We start from the raw sequence: 16370 nt of genomic DNA, 5'->3' as shown, positions 1-16370 counted from the left end.
ACTTTTTAAATGTAATGAAAATCCTAGAAATTATCGCATTTATTTTGAGATAAAATACATATTTATAATTTTCAGTTTTGTTCATTGTGATTAAATCAAAGGTTCAATAAATGAAATTATTTGGCATAAAAAGCCCCCCTGTTGCAGGGGCTAAAGGCCCCCATTAAACACATTTATCTTAAGTGGGGGGAACAGAATTGTTATGAAAAATGTGAAAAAAGTGGGCTCATATTGCGATGGAGGTTACTTTGTTTATAGAATGTTGAAATTAACAGGAAGAGCTGAGGTTGTCGTTTTGAGTATGCATACATTTGTTACTCAAAATACCATCTTGGCATCTCAAAATTATTTGCATTAGTTGACAAATTTTGCCCTATACTTACTGTCCCTATCTCTACACAATATCATTAAAACCCTTGGGAGTCTTTTACCCCAAATCTAGGGTAAAGGCCCCCTCACCACCTTTTTTATTTTTAAAGAAAAATAATTTTAATCAAAACTACCCTCCGTTATTATTTGTTTTCACGCAAATGATGTTGCTGCATCAATATTCAACAAAAATAAAAGTACTTATTCAATCTTGATGCACTATGTGACCAGATAAAACAAAATCTAATTTTCCTTAAGGTGATCCTGTAGCCCCATTGTACCCTATACCTTTAAAAGAAATCGCTATTTGTTTTAAGGGTACAAAAAGGAAAGCTTGGTTGTGTTTTTTGTTGTATATTGTTTGTTATTTTACTCTGGTACGCCTTTAGCCCTGTTGTACTCTATATAATTCCATGTACCATCTGCAGTTATTTCATAATAGCAGAATAAATAAAATCAAGTTGTTTCTTGCTTCAACTTCACAAGCACACCTGGACAGGACCAGCACCATTGTGCCATTCAAAGAGTTTCATCTGTTCAGTCAGCTCTGGTTTAGTTAAACAAACGAGCATGTTATGAATTTGTGGTTTTGAGGTTTTCACAGAAATGTGTTGCAGCTGTCTAATCAGACAAATGCAGACAACTTATTTTATTATGGTTGACATAATGTGACATAATGTGACCATTAAGTCCTGGTCTAAGGGGTGGCATTGCACCCCTAGATTTACCTCGAGCACCCCCTTCTAATAAATTTGTTTTACTTTTGCTTTGTTACAATGGGCAGTGTTCCTGTCATAACATTACTGGTTTTAATTTAATAAGTGCTAATAAATGCGTAATTTGGGGCCTGGGTAGCTCAGCGAGTATTGACTTTCACCCCTGGAGTCGCGAGTTCAAATCCAGGGTGTGCTGAGTGACTCCAGCCAGGTCTCCTAAGCAACCAAATTGGCCCGGTTGCTAGGGAGGGTAGAGTCACATGGGGTAACCTCCTCGTGGTCACTATAATATGTGGTTCTCGCTCTCGGTGGGGCGCATGGTGAGTTGTGCCTGGATGCCGCGGAGAACAGCATGGGCCTCCATATGCACTAGGTCTCCACGGTGATGCTCTCAAAAAGCCACGTGATAAGATGTGCGGATTGATGGTCTCAGACACGGAGGCAACGGAGGAGGAGATTCGTCCTTCAAGTCACTATGCCACCACGAGGACTTAGAGTGCATTGGGAATTGGGCATTCCAAATTCGGGAGAAAAATATATAAATAAATAAAATAAAGGCATAATTTATTGAGATATTTATGAATGGGACTTTTATGGCACTGGAACTTTATAGCAGCGCTCTGTCACTCGAGTCGAGTTCATCAATGCAGCAACAGCGGCCGGCCAGCAGCCAGGGCTCTTTTGTCAATGTATAGAGTATTCTGTAAGCCACAGAATATACTGAACTATAAGAATGCATGCAGGACTTTAAAACGTTGTGAAATAGTGACATTAGACGTTAATAATGCACATCTAGCTTCGATTCATAACTAGAAATTTACAATAAATACATAATAATAATATAATTGAGCCTGTGAGATATTGTTTATTTTATTTCTGTAATAACTAGAAGTTTTATCTAAAGCGACTTACAAAAGAGGAATAATGCATCATTAGAGATTCATCTTAAGGCAGCAGCAGTACGAATAATGCTGCATTACAAAGTTTCACTAGCATCAGAATAGTAGTATCCCAGACTGATTAGAGTGCAATAAGTATATGTACACTGGCAGCCAAACATTTTACAGAATAATGTACAGATAATTCACTTATGGAAACAAATTGGTACTTTTATTCACCAAAGTGGCATTCAGCTGATCACAATGTATAGAAGATGTATAGAATGAATATACTTAAACTACTTCAAAGAGTTCTCATCAAAATATCCTCCATGTGCAGCAATGACAGCTTTACAGATCCTTGTTATTCTAGCTGCCAGTTTGTCCAGATACTCAGGTGACCTTTCACCCCACACTTCCTGTAGCACTTGCCATAGATGTGAGTGTCTTGTCGGGCACTTCTCACACACCTTACAGTCTAACTGATCCCACAAAAGCTCAATGGGGTTAAGATCCATAACACTCTTTTCCAATTATCTGTTGTTCAATGTCTGTTTCTTTGCCCACTCAAACCTTTACTTTTTCCTTTTCTATTTCAAAAGTGTCTTTTTCTTTGCAAATCTTCTGATAAGGCCTCCTGAGTCTTCTCTTTACTGTTGTACATGAAACTGGTGTTGAGCGGGTAGAATTCAATGAAGCTGTCAGCGGAGGACATGTGAGGCGTCTATTTCTCAAACTAGAGACTCTGATGTACTTATCCTCTTGTTTAGTTGCACAGCTGGTCTTCCACATCTCTTTCTGTCCTTGTTAGAGCCAGTTGTCCTTTATCTTTGAAGACTGTAGTGTACACCTTTGTATGAAATCTTCAGTTTTTTGGCAATTTCAAGCATTGTATATCCTTCATTCCTCAAAACAATGATTGACGGACGAGTTTCTAGAGAAATCTGTTTATTTTTTGCCATTTTTGGCCTAATATTGACCTTAAGACATGCCAGTCTATTGCATACTGTGGCAACTCAAAAACAAACACAAAGACAATGTTAAGCTTCATTTAATGAACCAAATAGCTTTTAACTGTGTTTGATATAATGGCAAGTTATTTTCTAGAACCAAATTAGCAAATTATCATGATTACTCAAGGATAAGGTGTTGGAGTGATGGCTGCTGGAAATGGGCAAAATCCATTATTTCAAAATTTTGGCTGCCAATATATATATATATACACACATGCAGGGTTGGGAGGGTTACTTTTGAAATGTATTCCACTTCAGATTTCAGAATACAGAATACATGCTGTAAAATGTAATTTGTAACATGTTCCGTTAGATTACTCAAAGTTAGTAACGTATTCTAAGTACTTTGGATTACTTCTTCAGCACTGGTAGATTTTTTTCACTTGTTTTGACTATAAAAACAAAATACACATGTTAAATTGTACTTACATTTGAAATACATTCTCTGAAAAACCTAAATATCTTATGGAGTGTTGTTTCTAAAACAAGATAAATCAAACTGATCTTGTTTTAAGGATTTTTAGATATTTTTACAGGAAAACAATAAAAAAATTATTATCAAGAATACGATTTTTGCCCTAATATCAAAGGTCTTACTAGATAAAAAGAAATTATGATCTAAAGTGAATTTTCTTGATAAATAAATATGATCGTGTCCGGTAACGTGTGCATGAAAAATGGCTAGAAATAGCATTTTAGCTTAGCGTAAAGCTAACAATTTACACAAGGATTATTTCTATTTCTTCTGCTCCAAACATATATTTCAAACTTATTCTCTGTCTGCTCATATGAATGTAACTAATAGCACTTAACCATGCATTTTAGGAATGCATGGTTAAGTGCTCATGGAAAAGATGTTTCTAGATGTTTTTTGAAGACTGCTTCAAGGATGGAGTTGGTAAGGTCATTCCACCAACGAGGAGGTGTCCACCAACAGTGAAAACGAAAGTCTGGGAAAGTGTTTTGGTACCTCTTTGTGTTGGTACAACTTTCTCATTAGCCAACTGCAGGCTTCTGGGGATAACGTAGTTCTGCAGAAATTATTTTAGGTATGATAAAAGATAATATTTTGTCACCATTTAGACTCACTCTCGTTGTTCCAAACCTTTGTGTTTTTATCTTCTCTGGAACCAAAAACAAGGTGTTTGGCCACCATTCACTTAAAAAAATGACAAACAAATGGAAGTGAAAGGTGACTGTGGTTAAAATTCTCCTTAATTGTGTTCAAATCATATTGGTTTAGAACATGAGGGTGAATAAATTATATCATAATTTCCCTTTTTAAACTATCACTGAAACAGAGGGTTTAAAAGTACAAATAGTCACATGATTCATGCACACAAGGTGTTAATACTGTAATATCCGATACAATCGGAAGTAATTGTTACTCACTACTTGAGTATCCTTATAATTTGCTACTTTTTTTATTCAAGTTATTGTTAACATTACTACTTTTACTTCTACTTGATGAATACATTTTTAAAAGACTTAGTACTTTTACTTGAGTACAGTTTTTGGGTACTCTACCAACCTCTGGCACAGTGTTACATGCTACCTTTGCCTTGATTTTAAAAGTTCACAGCTCTCTGGCCAATTTTTGCAACTTCCCATGATAATCATTTTAACATACTGGCATAAACAAAAATGTTTTATGTTAAGAGGAGTTGACCCATATTTAATAGTAGGCTGAATATGACTACTGAATGCATGATAAACCATTGTTTGCATGTCATAAATGTTTATGTTTGTCATAGGTCACAAATCATTTGTCACATGGTGCATAAAAATAACAAAGTGCTGGAGACTTAACATTTTACTATAGCTGTAGCCTTACCAGACCATCATAGATGGGATTGTTGCAGAACTAACAAACAGTATGGAAAGTCAAACAGAGACTGATCCAATAACATTAGAATTCACTGTGACAATTTAGTTCATAGACTTTTGATAAGAGCATTAACATGGGTAAAAACATTCAGCTACCTTTAAACAGCAAACGTGTAAACTGATTAGATTTTACATGCCTCAACTTCCTTTTGCTTCTGTTGATTATATCTAGTAGTCATAATCAAGACAGAATGACACATTGAAATGTATCTTTCACATCAATGTACACAGAGAGATACTAATGCTGGTTTCCCCCAAATTATTTGGGTGGTTTAAAAACAAAACAGTGATAACCTTTTGGAGGGAGTCTTAACTCCACTGTTAGTGTCTGGGGCCTGTTTGCATACATATTGCTATGCTGCTGTCTGGTTCTGCTCAGCAGGATAGAGCTTATCTCAGAGGTGTAGATGTAACAGCCGCAGGCATATGGTTGTATAAAACTATAGTAGTCTTGTGTAAATCATTCAGACTCAAGGGATCCCAGATGCACGGGACATTCGAATTGTGCTCTTTCTCAGGGAAATAAATAATGTCAGAAAACTTTCCCACCTGTTCTTTCCTCATGTAGTATTACATGCCGACCAATCAATCTAGTTACGACTCTGAATTCTGACTGGATGAGTCACGTTTGATGCCACCTGTGACTGCACATTCGATATTAAAGGAGTCCCTCAGAACTAAAAATACAGTAATTATGAATTCATCCTTAATTATGAATTCATCCAGTTTGGAATGACACGAGATGTGGGCGGTGGTGGCTCAGTGGTTGAGGCTCAGGGTTACTGACCAGAAGGTTGGGGGTTCAAGCCCCAGCACCACCAAGATGCCACTGTTGGGCCCTTGAGCACTTAACTCCTGGTTGCTCTGGGGGGATTGTCCCTGTAATAAGTGCACTGTAAGTCGCTTTGGATAAAAGCGTCTGCTAAATGTAAATGAGTAAATTATGAGAATTTTCATTTTTGGTTTAACTATTAGTTTAACCATCTTTTTAATTTTTTTTTTGCATTCAGAAGATCTGCTGAGCTTCAATCCCAAATCAGAATGTCCTGTCCATGGACACTAAGAGGAGCATTTACTATAGATGACGTCCTGGAGCTGATGATACCATTTACAAGGTTGTGGCAACAAACGGAAAAAGAAGAGTACCGCTTTTAGTCAAGTTTATCTGATTTTGATCTAGTTACCTTTCCGGTAAAAATGCATTTCTCCTGATCTGAGAACTAAAATAATCTAATCTCAAATTCTGATTTGTGGATGCACTTCTGATTTCATTGATGAAAACTCAGTGGAAATCTCACTTATTAGATCTGGCTTTCAGAATGAAAGGTCATAGCACAATAAATAGTCTGTATTAGCCTGGCTAGGGGATGATGTGTCTGCATTTTGGGCTTTACTCTGTGTAGAAGGACATATGACGCTCATAAAATCACAGGCAGGATGTGAGGTATAAGAACAGTGAACTATTGCACCATTTGAGAGAAATGAGACCTGGGGGTCCATATAAGACAGGTGGTCTTCTGTGACAAAGTTACAATTTTCAATAAAATTTGTCTTGACCTTTCATTAGTATTTTTTTAGAACAAGTTATTTTAATATTATATAATAATTATATATTATAATAATATTCTAAAATATTGTATTAATATAATATAATAATACAAATATATTAAATAATATAAAATATAATCCTACTAAAAATACTAATATTATTATTAATAATAATAAGACCAAATACATATAAATATACAAATGGTATATTTGTTGTACTTCCTTTATTTTATGCCTAAATAAATACAAAAAAATCATTATAATACAGTTATTTTTAAAGTAAGTCTAACAAGGATCACTTGCATTAACGTCACATACAAATTATTTTAATGGTCTCGAAAACAGGCTTAGATTTCTTTTTGAAAAATGGCATCAAATAAATGGTCTTTTTTTTATGCAAAATATGTATACTATATATATATCATACAGATGGTGTAATATGGTACCATTGTCAACAATGGCAAAATTGCAACTGGCATGTAATGTACACGGCCACTGTCCACTGTTGTTTATTTCATAAAACATCTCTTATATATTCTTTCACATTTACATCAGGAGAAGCAGAGCCAACATGAATTACATTCTGACAGTTGCACTATAATACATTTAATGAGTCAACTATTTAGAAATTGTTTTGAGTCTCCCAGATACTGGACTAAAACACTGGTGCTGTGTTTATATGATGCCCTTCTATAAAGACATATTTCATCTGTGCTTCACATTTATAAACACATAACTTACGCAGACAAAGGCAGAGGAGTGACTGTCCAAAGATGATCTTTCTTCATCAACATCAATTGGCGGAAGTTTGACAGGCCAATACTTAACAGCTTTTTCCAATGTGGAGCCGAGGAGATGGTATTTCCATCCAGTATGTTGTTCCCTTTTATACATTTTCCATTAAACTTGATTTAGGAACCACTATATATGATACCCAGCTTCAATGCAAGTCTGTTGAATGTTTTTGCCCAATTTATTGTCTGTCGCAGAATTTGATGTATCATTTCAAGTCAAAGTTATGTGCCAAAGTTTAATAACTTAGGGTAAGGGAGTTTGCTGAAATCCCCAACCTGAAGTGTGAACAACAGTTTGCAAGCAAATTACAAGCACCCATAATTAGACAATATTAGTTTTCTGAAAGAAAGAAAAAAGCTCATACTTAATGCTCTGTGAGAAACAGGAAGGAAGGAAGAAAGTACAGGGAACGTGCAACCTCATCTAGTTTCTATTTCAATCCTTTCAAAAAAGGTTAACCAAATTCTTTCTTCTTTATATAAATGTACATTTGAATAATGATCAACACTGGAGTGTAGCTACCATGCAATGTTTGAAGTAACGTTACATAAATGTTGTCAAAGGACTCAATATTTTCCCAATTTAACATATGACACAAACCAGCCAGCTCAGTTTGTCTTTGTTTCTCTTGTTTACAGTTAATATGCAATTTGTAGCTTTGTCTTTGGCGCGCACAGACAGAAACACACATTAAGATGTGCATACGTAAACAATTTTCAAAAGATTTTCTCCAGAGTCATAATGATGAATGCACTTTTAGTGGATTTGTCACTGGGAGGACAGTTTCTGGGAATCAGACCACATACACAATCACATCCTTTACTATGTCAATTGTTTAGACTATGAGTTAAACACTGTGACATATTGTAAGCTAATGCATTGTTATCCACTGAACTTCCCCTACGTATGAAGACTCTTACCCTCTAATCTCAAATCTTTTTGATTTATTGATTATTGAATTTGACTGGAATGTCATTTAATTTGTTTCTGAATAGCCTGTGAATCGATTTAATGGAAAGAAGATATTTGAATTGGTTGAGCCGTTCTTTGCTATAGAGATGGATGGATGGATAAAATATTTTGTTCTTTTAAAATTCATAAAACAGTTTACACAACATAACTTAAGACGAGACAACTCGAGTTGAAACAGAGCCATATAGACTCCTATGGCTCATCTAAACTGACTTGTCAAAGCGTGATATCTCTGCTGTTCTGTCCTCTGCAGCGGTTTCTCAGTTTCACCATCACCCTGCTGATGGGCTTGGTGTACTGCCTGTTAGCCAGTCCTAGTATGAGGGGAATTATGGCCATGCTCCCAATGCCCGTACAGGACATGATGATGTACAAGGAAGAGTTGGAGGAGCTCATCCCGCTCTGAAGCGCTGCCACAGACATGTGCTGGTAAACGATATATGGTACCCAGCAGACGAGGAACGTGAGCGACACGGCGGCCACGCATTTGGCGTAGCGCAAGTTAAGCTGCTGTTCGTGGTCCGACTGTTGCTGCTGCAGACGGTCCACAGCACGTTGAAGTTTACAGATGTTGCGTAACTGCTTGCGTGCTATCCACAAAACCCGGACAGTCATGCCCACGATGGACAACATGGCCGGTAGCACCAATCCGTACACTTCCAAGTAGATAAAGGCGACAGGAAAGACCTGCTTGTAGGAGCAAACCTCTTCTTCTCCAGAGTTGTTGCCAGCTCCTGGAATTAAAGTCTCATTTAATTTGGAAGACTTGTTGGTGTTGGGTTCCACCCAGTTATTCCAACCAAAAGCAGGGAGTGATGCATAAAGCAACGGTGGCAACCAGGCCATCAACAAAGCCAATGGAAAATACTGGTGTACCCAGAACTGGCTGTGGTGTAGCGGACTGACGATGCACAGATATCGTTCATAATGCACTATCACCAGATTGAAAAGGAACGACAGGAACAGGAAGTTAGGGAAGATGTACATTAGCAAGCATCGCTTGAAGTCCAGCCGCCGGTCAAGTCCCATGCGGGGAATGAAAGGCAGGGCGATGCCAGTGCATAGATCAGCCACTAGCAAACTAAAAAAGAAGTAGTTTGGAGTGTTGTGGAGCTGGCGGTTGCAGGCGATGCCCAGTATGATGAAAAGATTGGCTAGGATGATTACGGTAGAGAGTGGAACTGTGAGATAGAAGATTAAGTTCTCTCTGCTCAAGTTGTCATCCATGTTGGAGCTCAACCCCAGGAGTGCTTGTTCCACGCTGGGCTAAACCAGGGACACAGAAAAGACCTAAAAGTCAAAGGAATGGAATATGTTAGACCAGTGTTTCCTATTCTTGATCCTTAGGAGCTATTTTTTGTAAACAAGCGGCATACAAGTACAGTTCCTATCTTCTTGAATGGGGAAAGATTGAAATCTCCAAAAACGAACATATGAAAGAACATATTTCAAATCAGCAGTAAAATCTGTCAACAATGGTATCATAAAATGTAGCTTTTTACCTCAGATTACGCTAAAAAATGAAATTTTCATTGCTTGTATAGCAAATGTGCATGCATATATTCATAGTGTTTTTTGGCCATTTTCAGAGTCTGAGAGTTTGAAAGCTGTGGCCAGTGTTGTTTGGAAAAAAGCACCATGAAGAGTCTTCGAAATTCCTCCTTTTGTTGTAACATGAAAAAAATCTATACAAGTTTGTAACAACTCGGGGGCGTGTAAATAATGACAGGATTATAATTTAATTATTAATTTAATTATAAATAAAAAATTATTTGGAAAGCTGGAATATCAGACATTTCTTTATCATAATGTCTAATTATGAATCAAATGTAAACTGTGCTTCTTATACTTGAAGGATTAAAGACACTGAACGCAGACAAAAGCCACAACCAAAGCAGGCATTGTCGTCAGTTACAGAGAGCATCTAAACCTTTGTCGCTGATCTTAAAGGGTTAGTTTACCCGAAAATGAAAATTCTTTCCAGACGTGTATGACTTTCTTTCTTCTGCAGAACACAAATTATGATTTTTAGAAGAATATCTCAGCTCTGTATGTCCATACAATCCAAGTGAGTGGCTGCCAAAATGTAAATGGAGTGGCGGTGGCATAGTGGGCTAAAGCACTAAACTGTTAAGCAGAAGGTTGTTGGTTCGATCCCCACAGCCACCACCATTGTGTCCTTGAGCAAGGCACTTAACTCCAGGTTGCTCTGGGGGGATTTTTCCTGTAATAAGGGCTTTGTAAATCACTTTCTATAAAACTGTCTCATAAATATAAATGTAAAATGAATCCATATGACTCTAGTATTTTAATCCATATTTTCTAAAGCAATATGATAGGTGTGGTTGAGAAAAAGTTCAATATTTAAATAATTTTTTGCTTGAAATTCTTCTCGCTGCCCAGAAGGGGGCGTATGCATGAAGAATGTGAATCACCAACAACACAAGAAGAAGAATGTAAAAGTGATCTGTTTCCCACCCACACCTATCAAATTGCTTTTGATGATATATATTTAACCACTGGAGTCTTATGGATTACTTTTATGATGATTTATGGGATTTTTGGAGCTCCAAATTTTAAGTAAATGATGAGAGCATTGAAATTTTGGGGTGAACTATTCCTTTAAAGGGTAACTAAACACCTGCTCAGAGTCTGACTCCACCCACTAGAAATATTTGAAAATGCAGGAAAAGTGGGCAGACCCCGGCGGGGATAGAGGAGGGAACGAACCGAGTGCGGGGCTGAGCGGGGGGGGCGGGGGTTTGGGCACCTGAGACTCGTAGTGAAGGATTAATTGACAGCTGCTGTCAGACTCTATGTTATTATTATTCCTCACACGGTCGCAAGACGACATGTACATGAATCTGGCGTGGTGAGCTGGAACCTGCTTATGTCAGCTGTCACCGCTTACGTCACGAAGTACCGCAACAGCCAATAGGAAAATTCAACTGCAGTAGCCACCGTTCAACCTGAAGAGGGCAGCACTCAGACGTTTTTACACCATATATTGTAGAATTAAAACACTTTATACACAAATGTCAAAACAATTACTTGAATCAATGACCAGTACTAATAAAGCCCCATGCTTACAGATCATTAACTAAAAACAGTTGGTTTAGGGTTTAGTTACCCTTTAATAAGCCAATGCAATGTTTAAATATTTATAAAGGTTTGTGTTGCCATTTGATGTAATTTTACCTTGTCCTTAATGGTAATGATTCATCCATTGAAAATCAGAAAAAAACAGTAAGGGTGTGATATAATAAAGACAAGTTATGACGTCAAATGAAGAAGAAATATTACAATTCTGCAGTATTTCTAAGTCAATCATCAAACAAAAGCACATTTGTGTAATTGAGCATGTTAATTCCTTTGTACAAAAGGTCAGATTAAATTGATTCCTCTGAAACACACAAGATGCTCTTTGTAATATTTTCAAATCATGCTGGCAAAACATGGATCATCAGGTATGCACAAACTTGTGGAGTCTGTTCCAGCATGAGTGCATGCAGCTGTCATGAAAGCAAAAATGGGACATTCCAAATACTAAGATATTCATGCAAACTTTGATAATGCCGATAATATAATGTCTATTAATAAAAGAAAATTATTGAATTAGCATTAGAAGCATTTTCACTAGTGGTCATAGACTTTTGGTCCCCATTGTACTTTAAATACTCCTACTCATTTCAATAAGAGTGCAAAAAAAAGAGCACTCACCTGAAAAAGAAGGATTCTCTTCATATAATAGACACACACAATCCATATCCCAGCCATGAGTGAATCTGTGATTTCCCTTAAATATGAAAATGATGTGTTGCTCCTCTCCTCTTACCGTGAACGTAAACACTTGCAGAATGAGAGCTGACTCAGAGCTGACAAAGAACTTGTAGAGCAGGATGCTTCTTAAAGAGACAGTGACATCATTCTGACTTCAGCAAGGAAGAGGTAGTTGATCTCAGGAAGCCACAGTTTACACACAAGTTATGGTTTAAATGTTAGTAGGCGGTGGGGGCATGAGAAAATGTTAACGTCAAGTTGAAGGTCAAGTTTCGTAGGTAGTTTGTGCAGCTATTTTTATTACTCAGAGCCTTGGTAAAAATATACTTTGAGCCATTATGGAAGCTTGGGGAATACGTTTGGGACAATAACACTTTCTGTCCTGGTGACACATTAAATGACAGATGTCTTCCATACTACATATAAGCATACTACCCTGTTCCACTTTTGACCACTCAGGAAGACACATGTCCAAGTGTCCACTTCCCGTTGTCATCTCAAACCAGTATGTGCATGCACAATATGCAGAGGTGGGTAGTAAACATGCTACATTTACTCCGCTCAACACTACAGAAGCAAGCACGCAAAACAAAACTTTCTTCACTCCACACAATGCCTTCATTTTACACCAAGAAAAGGACATATTTCAAGATTCAAATTGCAACTCCAACTTAAGAGAACACGATGAAGTAAGTTTTAGAGATTGTGACAATGTGGGCTTGTCCATTTCATAGTGATACTCAGCATGAATCTGTAACTCTGGGTTCTTATGACCTCGGTTTCTAAGTTCTAAGTCTGCATTTTTATATCAGCACTGCAACATATCAGTGCCTACTGTATAAATCCTTGTAGTCAAGTCAAATCAAGTGGTTTTTATTGTCGTTCAACCATATACAGTTAGTACAGTACACGGCGAAACGAGACAACGTTCCTCCAGGACCACGGTGCTACATAAAACAACATAGGACAAACACAGAACCACATGAGACTACACAGACTAAATAACATACCTATATAAAGTGCACGTGGAAATGTTATGTAGTCTGTGTAGTCTCATGTGGTTCTGTGTTTGTCCTATGTTGTTTTATGTATGGTCAACAAGCTTCCCTTAGTGGACAGAACTAATTATCTATATTCTTTCTACACTGACAATGCTGGACCGTCACTGAACTAAACTCAGGCAGGACTTTTGTGTCCTACAGTTTACAGAAGTTGTGAAATAATGACAGAAGGCATGAATAAATCATGATCTTGCTGCTGTGTATAATTAAACATTATATATAACTTGGGACTGTGTGACACTGTTCATGTTTTTCACCATAATAATTACTAAGAAAAAGGTTTCCAAACTTCTCTTCTAATTGACAGATTCGTCCAAATCTGAGAAGCATCCTTAAAATGATAATTCAGTCTTTAATTCATATTATATAATCTTTTCTTGCCCTCATGTTCTTCCAACTCCATGAAACTTTCTGTATTCTGTGGAACCCAAAATATGTTAGACAGAATGTTAGGGACTGACAGTCTCAGTTGCTAGTCCCTTTCAAAATATGGAGGGGGAAAAAAACATGCAGTGAAAGTAAATGATGATTATAGTTAGCATTCTGTCTAACATCTCCTTATAGGAATCATTTTTCCAAAATGGAAAATTCTCGCATAATTTAATCACCCTCATCCCAGATGTGTTTTTTCTTCTTCTGCTGAACATAAAGATTTTAGAAGAATATCTCAGCTCTAGAATGCAAATTAATGGGTGCCAAAACTTTGAAGCTCAGAAAGCAAAGGCAGCATTAAAGGAATTTAAATGACTCTGGTTCAATCTGTCTTCAGAAGCAATATGATACGTGTGGGTGAGAAACTTTTATCAATATTTAAATCCTTTTTTACTAATAAATCTCCACTTTAACATTCTTCTTCTTGTGTTTTTGGTGATTCAATTATTTGTGCATATCACCTCCTACTGGGCAGGGAGGAGAATTAATAGTAAAAAAGGACTTTATATATTATAAATTCTCACCCACACCTATCATATTGCTTCTGAAAATCACTGTAGTCATGTGAATTACTTTTATGCTGCCTCTATATGCTTTTTGGAGCTTCAAAGTTTTGTTCACCATTCACTTGCATTGTACGGACCAACAAAGCTGAGATATTATTCTAAAAATCTTAATTTGTGTTCTGCTGAAGAAATAAAGTCATACATCTGGGATGGCATGAGGTTAAGAAAATGAAAGCATTTGAATTTTTGGTGAACTATCCCTTTAATTTGATGCATGGAAGAAAGAATTCATATGGGTTTGGAACAACGTGGTGGTGAATGATGACAATTTCCATTATTCACAATAATATTAATATTATTAATCATTCTGTAATGCATGTTAAATGTGTATCATGTACTGGAATATAGGAGAGTAAACATCCATTACGTTATGTGTAAAAGTAACTAGTTACTCTTACCCAAGTAATTTTTAACATTATTACTTTTACTTGAGTAATTATTTGTGTAAAGTAATTGTACTTTTACCTGAGTAAAGTTTTTGGCTACTCTACCCACCTCTGACAATACTCCTTTAATTACTTAACATGCTTTGTTCTCTTCATGTGTGTTTTCCTAAGTGGTGTGTATGTGTGTGTGTATTTGCTTGTGATTCATGCGTCCTTCACAAAGACGAATCTGTCTGATTCCAGCCTTGCTGAAGCACACCCAGATCATCGCTGATCTGATTCATCACTGATGATTTCAGTGTGATAAAATCAGGGATTTGCCATTGGATATTACAGATAAGATTAGTAAGCAATTCTATCACACTTAAATCATGTTAACAAGTTGAATGTTTATGTCTTGTGGCTATACTTTTGTAAAAGTGTGTATTTTAATGTTTATAGACTGGCCCTATTCACTTCCATTGTAAGTGCCTTACTGTAACTTACTAACTTATTGTAACCACCATTTTTGCTGTTTTTAAAAATAAATCAGGGACTAAATTTATGACACAAAAGCTGTCGATTGAGCATAACTTGTGTTGAACACAGAACATTCCTTTAACACATTCAGAGTCCTTGCACAGTTGTCACATGAAAATGTTACAGTGTAACCTCTGAAACAGTAGGAGCGTATTGGCTGACAAGTGCACTGTCATAGTCTACTATTATTTTTAGAGCCTTTTTAGAGAACTACTCAACTGCACATTTACGCCCAGGAGCTATTAAATGAGCAAAATGTTTAACCTCAAATTTTACACATGCCAAATCCCACATTCACAAGCACTAAATACAGGAAGCAGGGTAAAGGCCATGCACTTCAAAGCTGCCAAATGACTTTACCATAGCTTTTTCAGTAGGCTTATATCCGTTTAACAAACAAAAAACAAGCAATTACAATAAAAAGCCCATCATGCAAAATATCCGTGAGTGCAGATGGAAAAATATACTACTGTTGTCTTTGATTCACAAGCAATATAGGTCATGTGTACACACTGTGCATGTTTATGCAGGAGACAAACCTCATGCATGTATACTTTTCAGAACAGTCCGTATTATACAAAGCTATTATTTGTTTAGAAGATACTAATGCCTATTTTTTATGTTTTTGTTTTTTTACAGTGTTTGCTTCTCACCTACAATGTCCTCTTGCACATCCTGTTGCGAAAGCCTGTATTACATGTACATTTTTGTACCTATAACCTAAAAGACTTTTGCTTTTTTGAATTTTCAACTCTAATGACACAGAGAATGCAGAATCTAATATAGTAAATTTGGCATAACACAAGTGATGATTTTATATAATCAGGGCACATTACATTTCATTTTAAATGTTTTCATAATTGTACAGTATTTCTGCTAGTTTGACAGTTTGATGGAGATATTTGAAATGGTAAGTGACTGAGATATGCGAAGTTATATAGTTAGTGGTTATTTAGTAGCTACTTTTGTTTTTCCCCAAACAACCTACATTATTACTTGAAGGGTCACTTGCAACTGTAGTAGCTTGGGGAATGATTATGATTATGGGTCTGAGTATGATGAGTATGCAGTACCATCTAGTGGACAGTTTGACAGCAGTTTTGCTGGAAAGCAAGTCCCAACACAGACATAAAAAATAAAAGTAAGCAAAATGTCCTCAAAGTCAAGCACTGAAAATAATTATTATGCCCATCAATTGTTAGGCCCTAAAATATGCTTAATTCTGACCTTATGTTAACATGAGTAGTTTTGTCAATGGAGTTTGAGGATGAGGGAATGTGACGCAACCTGTCCAATTTGGGAGTCTTAAATTTATATTTCCTATTTACATACTAAAGCTGAAGATATCAAAAACCATCTTAAGACAAAAGTTTGCGTGAAACATCTTATGTAACTTTTGCACATAAGATATATATATATAAAAATTTTTTCCTGTCTTTTACTTTAAA

The 16370-nt window shown here is 36.5% G+C and overlaps 1 protein-coding gene across 1 annotated transcript; it reads right to left on the bottom strand.

Moving 5' to 3' along the window:
• Positions 1 to 6649: 6649 nt before the first annotated feature.
• Positions 6650 to 12020, bottom strand: gpbar1 (G protein-coupled bile acid receptor 1). The gene is made up of 2 exons (XM_052148945.1): positions 11899 to 12020; positions 6650 to 9468 (listed from the first exon to the last, which is right to left on the bottom strand). The coding sequence occupies exon 2, from the start codon at positions 9403 to 9405 to the stop codon at positions 8395 to 8397; it is 1011 nt and encodes a 336-aa protein (XP_052004905.1). The 5' UTR covers positions 9406 to 9468; positions 11899 to 12020; the 3' UTR covers positions 6650 to 8394.
• Between the last annotated feature and the right edge of the window lie 4350 nt (positions 12021 to 16370).

The sequence above is a fragment of the Xyrauchen texanus genome, chromosome 18 (genome assembly GCF_025860055.1).
Source record: "Xyrauchen texanus isolate HMW12.3.18 chromosome 18, RBS_HiC_50CHRs, whole genome shotgun sequence".
Lineage (NCBI taxonomy): Eukaryota > Metazoa > Chordata > Actinopteri > Cypriniformes > Catostomidae > Xyrauchen > Xyrauchen texanus.
This window is presented reverse-complemented; position numbering and strand designations above follow the sequence as displayed.

Excerpts from the sequence above, each read along its gene's own strand:
- gpbar1 (XM_052148945.1), bottom strand. The coding sequence starts at position 9,405 with ATGGATGACAACTTGAGCAGAGAGAACTTAATCTTCTATCTCACAGTT.